Source organism: Cydia pomonella, chromosome 9 (genome assembly GCF_033807575.1).
Source record: "Cydia pomonella isolate Wapato2018A chromosome 9, ilCydPomo1, whole genome shotgun sequence".
Classification (NCBI taxonomy): domain Eukaryota; kingdom Metazoa; phylum Arthropoda; class Insecta; order Lepidoptera; family Tortricidae; genus Cydia; species Cydia pomonella.
Window position 1 is genome coordinate 18,238,096 of NC_084711.1, and position 9,697 is coordinate 18,247,792.

General features: G+C 36.5%; 1 protein-coding gene across 2 annotated transcripts in view; it reads left to right on the top strand.

The window, feature by feature from the left end:
* The window catches only part of LOC133521582 (uncharacterized), a 29,557-nt gene extending 19,917 nt beyond the window's left edge, over positions 1 to 9,640 (top strand). For both annotated transcript variants that reach the window (XM_061856619.1, XM_061856618.1), the window contains exons 20-26: positions 224 to 307; positions 1,105 to 1,240; positions 2,095 to 2,176; positions 4,915 to 5,038; positions 6,382 to 6,444; positions 8,348 to 8,416; positions 9,130 to 9,640. In XM_061856619.1, coding sequence (XP_061712603.1) covers positions 224 to 307; positions 1,105 to 1,240; positions 2,095 to 2,176; positions 4,915 to 5,038; positions 6,382 to 6,444; positions 8,348 to 8,416; positions 9,130 to 9,258 — 687 coding nt within the window. In that variant the 3' untranslated portion in view covers positions 9,259 to 9,640. The remainder of the gene's footprint in view (positions 1 to 223; positions 308 to 1,104; positions 1,241 to 2,094; positions 2,177 to 4,914; positions 5,039 to 6,381; positions 6,445 to 8,347; positions 8,417 to 9,129) is intronic.
* Positions 9,641 to 9,697: the final 57 nt, after the last annotated feature.

Consider the following 9,697-nt stretch of genomic DNA (forward strand, 5'->3'; position numbering starts at 1 on the left):
TGGATTGATTTTTATAGAACATAACTAAGAACCACCGCAAGAACACTTTTGCGTAAAAAAACCGCATCGAAATCGGCCCATCCGTTGGGAGCTACGATGCCATACACAGACAAACATACATTGGCGTCAAACCCCCTCTTTTTGCGTCGGAGGTTAAATATATAAAGAAGTACCTATGTACAGTTATGTGCCTATGTACAATAATGTTTAATTTTTTTTACAGATCTTTAACAACCAGTCTTTTATGTGGAAAAATATATTGGTAAATGTCACTGCGAATAACAAACCATACATCCAGAACTTCAGGGTAAGGGCCTCGAATCGAGTCTTTACATTTTTATACTTACTTATACTTACGGGCCGATTCGAAGAATAATTAAGACACGTTTAAGACCTTGGAAAGATCTTTAAAAGATCGATAACTAAACGAGATGTCAAAATTGACGTTTATTTCGATTCCGCTGTGATCTCAAAAAGATCTATCTACGATATTTCTAATCACAAAGTGACATTGGTTGCCCGAATGGAGCTGCTTCATTATACGACATACAAACGATATCTAAAAGAGAACTTATCTAAACCAGAACTTATCGTTATCGTATCTCATTCTTCGAATCGGGCCGTTATTTAGTCTCTATTTGTTCAACTAGAAAATACTTTTAATGAAGACATCAGTGTCAGACAATCATCATCAGAAATTTAAGAGCTGCGCTCTTGTCGGTGAAGCAATCTCCGGCATGTCTTGTCAGCCTGATATGACACCACGTTAAGTATCTCCTTCACCATATGCCCTTCTTGGCTGTTCTCTCTTTCTCTTTCCTTCGACTCTCCCTTCTATGATAGTCTTGATGAATTCAAGACCACGTGTGTGTCAAGTCACGTTGTCATTATGGATAATTATTTGAATAGCTTAGCATGGGTATGCTAAGTTCTTCAATTTTAGCAAAGAGTTTCGTCATTGTAATAGGCATTGTAATATGCCTACTTGAAAAATAAATTATCTTTATCTTTACCTTTATCTGTCTATTGCTTTACCAATAAAGCTCTAGTATTTTTATTTCCAATAATATGTGTAGGTATAAACTTATAATGGTTTTCTTGCAGGTCGCCATAAAGCAAACTGAAATGATTGCTGAATATAACGGCACAGAGGACTTTTTGTGGGGATTCGTTATCAGTTTAGCCCCATACTCCATAACTAAAATTTCCATTTCTACTAATATTTTGAAAAAGGAACTTGGTAAGTCAGACAGTAAAGGGGTCCACTGATTACCAGTTCGCTGGACGACATCGGCCTGTCAATTATTTGCGATTGTCAGCTTTTGCGAAAAACTGACAGATATTGTCCGTGAACTGGTAATCAGTGGGCCCCTTTAATGTAGGTACAACTAGCTGCAATATTTTTTTTATTTTTAACGTCTTTAATTTAACGGCTTCCTAACCTAGTCATTAGAGGACCCTGACTGCGAAGCAGGATGTCCCGGGTTCGAACCCCGGTAAGGGTATTTATTTGTTAATTATATTAAATATTAGTTCCTGTGTTGGGGATGTTTTTCTATGCGTATATGTCGCAGGTGTTTATAAACAAGTGCCTGCGGCGCATCCTAGGGATTTACTGGCCACGAACCATCTCGAACGTCAGGTTGTGGCAGATGACTGACCAGAAACCCATAGGCCAGGAAATCCTTGTAAGGAAATGGCGATGGATCGGACACACGCTCCGTAGACCGGACAACCACTTGTCCAAGCAGTGTCTCTCCTGGTAATCGACTGACAGTAGACGGTCTGGGCGGCCTCTTACCACATGGAGGCGATCAGTTGAGAAGGAGGCTGGCTCAACTGGACTCGGCTGGGAAGAGCTGGAAGTAGCCGCCCAGGATCGCGCCAAATGGAAAATTCTTCTGCGAGCCCTAATGAGGGATAACAGGATTACATCATCATCATCGATAACGCACGAGTATCTATGCAAAACAAGTTTACAATTGGGTACAAAGAAAGGTTAAAACTAGATGTGGCATGTATAGGCTGAGCGTAATTGAGTATAACAATACCCTAATATTGACCAGTGTTGCTAATCCAATTATTCATTTTCAGCACAATATGTTCAAAAAGGGAACATTACTCTACCATCTGAACTTGTCCTCGAACTACTCGCACATAAGACTAAGATTAGAAAGTAAGTAAGAAAAATGTGCACAAATTTCATACGTTAACTTGCGGTTATTTCAATTTAAAAATCCCGTTTGGCTGTTTGTGACCTGTGACCCCGCTTAGGGCCACCCCAGACTAGCGTCTCTTGAGCGTCGGCGTTTAGTCAGCTATGGCTGCTGCTTGACGCAACGTTGGCGCAACCGTGTAGCGACGCCATTTTCCACAGCGCCCTATAATTCGTGTCATCCACGATGACGCGCAGATTTGTCAAATCTAACCTTTAATAACATGACAATACGAGTCAAAGCACGCGTCGTCGTGAAAGACACGATCTTTAGCGATTGCCAAGAGCAGGGCCTACTGCCAAAATCCAAAAATTTAAAATCGTTATCCGCTGCTGCCCTTAGCTTCTTTATGGAAGGCGTTTGGCAGACATTTTGATTTAAGCTACTGATTGATAATTTCGCTATATGACTACCTGTAGTAACTATCTAAGACGACTAATTGGCATTTTTTTATTCAGAAAACAAACAGCCTTTGACAAATATGTCTAAAATAAATGAACTAATATAGGCCTAAAGCTCCTACGTTACTAAGAAAACTATTACATAGAAATGTAAATTACGCAATTATAAATTACCGGTTTAGTTGTGTACTACACGCAAGTAAAGTAACAAAACATACAAAACTATGAAAAATATGTCTGGAACCAATTGATCAATTTCTAGAAAACAAAATTTGCCGAAATTTGTTCTTGAACACGGAAAAACTATGAACAAAAATATCTATATCGTTAAGAGATTAATTATACAAACTACAAGTGCACCTATAGAAAGTATTTTTAGCATACTGTGTGCTACAGGATGAGATAAAAATGTAGGTTTAGAACGTGAACCGACAAATTTTGAAGGAAACGCTATCTAATAAAAGGTTAGAATCTATGTGATTTCTAATAATTTGAAATAAAAATAAAATATCTAGATTATGCTCTTCTTTTCTCCAACGGAGGGAGACTATGTCTAGCTGCTGACGAAAAATAATCACTGTTGGACCGTGCTCGTTGGAGGGTCTGCCATCTTGTGTCCTGAATCGGAACCATAAACGTGTACATTTACACGTCACGTGTTTTCTTGTGCATAGTAGGTTCTGCCATCTTGTAGGCTACATCGGAACAATAAACATCACATTTACGCCTCGCGCCAAAAATCTGACGGCTCCAGTGCTGCCTCCTATAGTTCATGCACGCTCTCTATAGCGGCCGGTTCTATAATCAGCCATATATGGTTTTATTGCATGTTATTATTTAGTTTTTGTCTATAGTTTTTTGGATTTTTTTAATTTGTAAACAACTTTGGTCAGATCTAAATATATGCTAGGCGTGAAGGAAATGAAAATGTCCGAAAACCTTGAAATATCAACGTTATCCACTGAAATTTATTAGTAATAATCATTCGAAAAAGATTGTCAATAAGGTTAATAGTTAATACTCGTTCGTTTTCTTGACAGACACGCTTATTGTCTTGTCACCGCTTTAAGGAAAAAAATCAATATTGGTGAATACAAATGTTACAAAAATATAAATAACAGGATAACGGCATTTGAAATATTACAAAAACATTAAATGATTCCTCATACAGTGATTTTTTACCGGCGCAATATTAACTGGTTTAAAGCCAGTTTCCCTGTGTCGGATTATCCTTTACTAACATACATGCAGGCCAATAGGGTTGTTTCCAATTTCTTGAAACGCTTGTATTACGTTCTATATTAACTAAAAGTAGCCCTAAAATTCAACTTTTATACCTACTAAAAATGGCTTTAAATATGTTAAATTAACAAAATATATTTTGACAGATGCTTTCGCGCCCAAAACGCTCTTTCAAAATTGTGTGACGTCACAGTTTAACACATAACTACATACACACGTAGAAGATACCAACTGTCAACTGACATTTGTCATTTGTTGTTTATCGCCTAAGTGTCAACAGTGTCAATCCGAGAGTTGTGACGTCATCAGAATCTTCAAAGACGTTTCGAGTTTGGTCACGTGATGACGTGTGCCAAAAGATATTTTAAATTAAATATTTACAAAAAGATGGTCATTACAGGTCCCCTAAAAGTAGTTTAACATGTTCTTATAATCCAAAAGAATTTATTGGGATACAATTCTGCCCTAAGATTTTTAGATGGAAACAACCCTATTCGAACGTACACTGATATCAGACTGACATTTAACCGATGTCATTCAAATATCATGCATTTCGCTCGTACTTGCCCGTGTGTACATGTACATATATTGGCGCGGACGAGACGCACATGGACGTAGGAAGGTACAGGCAGATACATAACTCAGTGGATTTAGTCGCTTTCTGCACATTAATAAAAAAATGGAGTTGGTCGTTTTCTGCATAACTACGGTCAATTGTAAGTAACGTTTGTGTCTGCGTATAAAAGATAATATTTTGAAAAAAATACGTTATATTTTGGTTAAATGATTGGAGTTTTAATTTTTAATGTTATTTTGTAAAAGATTCATAAATAAGAAAATATGTCTAAAAAATGTTGGGTCACTCTGTATTAACTCACTTTTCAAACAAATACGCACTGTACAGTCAAGGTATTAAATATATGCACCGACAAACTGCTAAAAATATGTATACACTGTCTAAAAGTATAGGCAATAAGGTCGTGTATACATATTTTTGGCACTTTGTCCGTGTCGATATTTAATACCTTGACTCTACTATTGAACGAATATTGCAGTTTAACGTCAGTGCTGACATTCAAGACAGAGAAGACATTCTGGCATAACAAACCTCTCATCATCATGATCTCCCTTCTTGCGGCGTTTCTGGCCCTGGTTATCATCACCGTAATACTTTACAAGGTATTTGAGTCCTAATAAAGAGTTATTATCTCTAAAGTTTCTTAAGAGGAAAGGGGACGGCCGCTACTCTATACAAACGTAGTCCCCATTTTCCTGGATATTGACGTCATGGAAGATATTTTTACATAATTTAATGTCATGGCTGCTCTACACGATGGGCCATCATACTAGCCCTAGCTTTTAGATATTTTTTTGTATAAATTAGGAGCAAAAAATAGATTTCATATAAATTGTTTAATGCTCCTAATTCTTATAATAATTAAATATTAAAAAAAACAAACGTAGGGTCATAGCTGTGGTTGATATACAACAAATTGTGTTAAAATATTTTCAATAATATTAATATCTAGACAGGAAAATGAGGACTACTATTTTGTATGAAAAGGATTTCGCGAGAGTACTCTTCATTTTCGACTTAAGAGAGTCCTAGCGCAAAATTGTAGTTTAAAATTAAATTAAATAGATTTTAATTAAAGGCAAATGTCGTGAAAACCACGCGGAAACTATGCAACGGCAGACTCCAACTTTTAAAGATGACTCACGTTAGGACGGTCCAGATCCGGTCCGACGCTTCGTTGTCTATGATGGGTGATCACGTGATACGATAACGATAAGTTCTGGTTTAGATAAGTTCTCATTTAGATATCGTTTGTATGTCGTATAATTGACAGAAGCAGCTCGATTCGGGCAACCAATGTCACTTTGTCGTTAGAAATATCGTAGATAGATCTTATTGGGATCACAGCGGAATCGAAATAAATGTGGCATTATCTAGGAAAAGGGACCTTATTGTCGATGGCGCTTATAACGGCGGAAGCGCCATCGACAATAAGGTCCCTTTTCATAGATAACGTCACAAATGTCAATATTGTCATGTTGTTTATTTATCGATCTTTTAAAGATCTTTCCAAGATCTTAAACGTGTCTTAATCATTCTTCGAATCGGGCCGTAAGTGTCGGACGCTTCAGCCCGGATCTGGACCGTGCGTGAGTCATTCTTAAACTTGGCTCGATTGCAAAAACCACGAAAACATGTTTAATTTTCATTTACTTTCAGCAATGCCAAAGAAAATTTTGTAGCCACAATAAATTTACTGCCATCTTTCGACACATGATTAAAACTTTTAGAACGCCATTTGACTTTAATCCTTATTCTTTCACTGATATGTGTTAAATATCAAACAGTGGCGCCATCTAATCAAGGCCAAAGGTATGGCAGCATCGTTTCGAGCGATATCGTTATCCTGCATACCATATCAATATGATTTTAGTATAAATTGCTTAATCGTTCGGGAAATCCATTAAATCCGGGAAATCCAGTAATACTGTATATTGTGTTTCAGCTTAATTTCTTCAGAAGGAAAAACAAAGAAAAACTTAAGCAAGAAATAAGAAGGCGTAGTATTGTAAGTGGTTTTGTTAACGACGCATTGTAAACTTTGGCGTCAGATATCTTGATTATCTCAGCAATTACAAAACTGATGAAAGTATTGTTTGGTGAACTGGTTATTCATGGCATCGATTTCATTCCTGTAGTTGCCGTTACACGATTGGTAATAGCAGAAAAAATCGGATGAAGTATGCCTCTTTTTAACACGCTTTTATTAGGTCGACCTGTATGTAACTATGTAATGGAATTTAAGGTAACTAATTTAACCATCTTCCAAGGATCGTAGCGTCATGAAAATTGGCAGCTGTATGACAATACAATAATATGGTACTGTCGAACTAATCTGATGATGGAGCCGGAAAATATGAACTAGAAATTCATGATGGAACATCGTATCATAGCTGTGTTTGGATTTGTTTGAAAAGTCTTGTAATGAACTTTGACCACGATTAGGTTTCAAGGTCTGATGATGAAGCCGGAAGATAGGCACTGGTATTCCATGATGGAATATCGTATCATAGTCGTGTTTGCACTTCTGAGAAAGGTCACGTAATGGCGACAACACAAGCGTCATGTTTTTTAAACTATTAATTTATTAAACAAGCATTTTCATTGTACAGGCAAATGGGACCGATGCAAACCTCTACATTTTCCATGTAGATTATTAGTGTAAACACACACTTCAATTCTTTGGTAGTCATTTTTGTATAAATTTCCAAGCATATGACAATTTTTTGAGGGCTTGTTCGATTCCAGCTCTGGACATTGTACATCTTGGTAATTTTTTCCTTCATATATGACATTTATTACGGTTTATATATGTAATATAATAAACAACCTGGATGGTTTTTACCTTTTTATCTGAAACAGCTTGAAGTGTATTTGATATATTCATGCTGGGTAAAACGATTTGATATAAAGACTAACAGGCCAGTTCGAACGTACGCTGACATCAGAATGAATTTGAATCATGTTATTTAAGTATGGTATACAATGGAGTAGGATAGAATATAAATTTATTCGTAAGCACCGAAGAGAAAATTATACAAAACAAAAAACATAGGAAGGAGAAAGTAAGGTAGAAGTACTACTGCTCGACGCTGCACTAGTCACCGACATGGGCACTTTATTTCATGGAAATATAGGTTAAATTTGAACAACGAAGATTTTTTTGTATTCGAACTTAATCCTTGTCACTTTGACAAAAAGTGCCCATGTCGAGTACTAGTGCAGCGTCGAGCACTAGTACTTCTACCTTATGTAGAGCAAGAAATGGTCTCGTTCCAGCAATACATGTACGGACAAGTACGGGCATTATTATTCTGATATCAGTATACATTCGAATTAATTATCATCGACTTACTTAAGATATGTCAAATATTATATAGTATTTGGACGCAATATTTGACGTATATTAAAGTTCGAATCGAATCGTTAGTAAGCGACACTGTGAAAGCGCCACAATAAGGCTACCTATCCAATGTGCGAAGATGAGTGCAGATGAGAAAGTGCGGGTAATCAACCAATAGAATTGGTTGTCATCCACGTCTTTTCTCCGCTTTGCTGGAATGCAACCACTCCACTCTAGTATAAATAAGTTTTTGGCAAAAATTTCATTTTTGGTACAATCCATGTACAGTCAGCTGCAGAGAGAGGTGACCCCCCTGCTTACAATCAGTCTATGCAGGGGGGTCACCTCTCTCTGCAGCTTACTGTACCTAATCATAATATTGCATTGTCATCCGATTTACATATTTATGTAAAATTTCAGCTCAATCGGAAATCGGGAAGTGGAAATTTAGCTTCCAAGAATTGACCCATAATAAAATACTAACACTAACAGGGCAAGTTAAATAAACGCTTGTAAAAAGCTTGTAATAAAACTAATAAAATATGGCTTAATCCTATTTTTATTTCAGCGACGAGAAAGTAGTCGACGCCATGCACCGCCGGATGCTGATGGAACTCGAGCTCAACCCACTGATACAGTAAGCAATAATTAAGTTAAGACGATAGTGAGTTAGTGATGATAGTTAGCTACACAAACGCATACCGCGTTGTGTTCGCGCAACCGAACATATAACCTAACATACTTATATAGGCAGGTTTTTAGAGAATAAACGTTCTTATAATATTTACTTACTTCGTAAACCCTACCCCTGTTCGACCCAGCTTCCAACAATGTATACATGTTATTTCAGGACGACCCTCTTCTCCACACAAATGTAGTCCCGATTTTCCTCCCTGAATATTCAATTCACTTCATAGAAAATATTTTCCAAAGTGTTGTATATCAAAAAAAGTCACACGAAAAAGCATAGCTATGTTAAAGTAGAGTTTGACCAAGATAAGTCTGCAACGAGCTTTATAGCACACACAGTGCAAGTGTTATTTTAAGGATGTCATTTAATCGATCTGCAAAATATTCCTATTTTGATGAACAAAAATAATATATACTTGGTCAGCTAAAATGTATACTTTGGTCAGCAACTTCAGGTTAGAAAGTATTTCTAAACCAGTTCGCAATTAATGTCATACTGAGCTGCTCTTCATTGATTGAAAAACAAATTCTACACAATTTTTTAAAGCTCCTAAATCTTAATATAATTAAAAAGAAAAGTGTCTTTGCTGACGGAGAATAAGATTTTTGGTTTAACCATTTCATTCTTTGTTACCATTCCAAAAAAAATATGATTTCCAGGTGGACTTATCGTTAGTGAAAGAAGAATCTTGTGACCCTACCAACACGAGACAAGACAGGACAAGTTGCGAATCTACCCTCGACGCAGCGCCGAGCGACAATGCGACGTCGGGTGCACTTACGCAGTGATAGATAATTAATATGTAATATACTATTTAATAGTTATTAACTAAATTAATGTATAAAAGATACATTTAAATATATCTAATTATATTTACGTTCAACGACCGGTTTGGCCTAGTGGGTAGTGACCCTGCCTATGAAGCTGATGGTCCCGGGTTCAAATCCTGGTAAGGGCATTTATTTGTGTGATGAGCATGAATATTTGTTCCTGAGTCATGGGTGTTTTCTATGTATTTAAGTATTTATATATTATATATATCGTTGTCTAAGTACCCACAACACAAGCCTTATTGAGCTTACTGTGGGACTTAGTCAATTTGTGTAATAATGTCCTATAATATTTATTTATTTATATTAAACGACTTATTAAAGGAATAAATAATGTAAACGACCTAGTTTTTATTGTTGATGTTGTTTTATAGTACATTACTATAGAGGCCGGGAA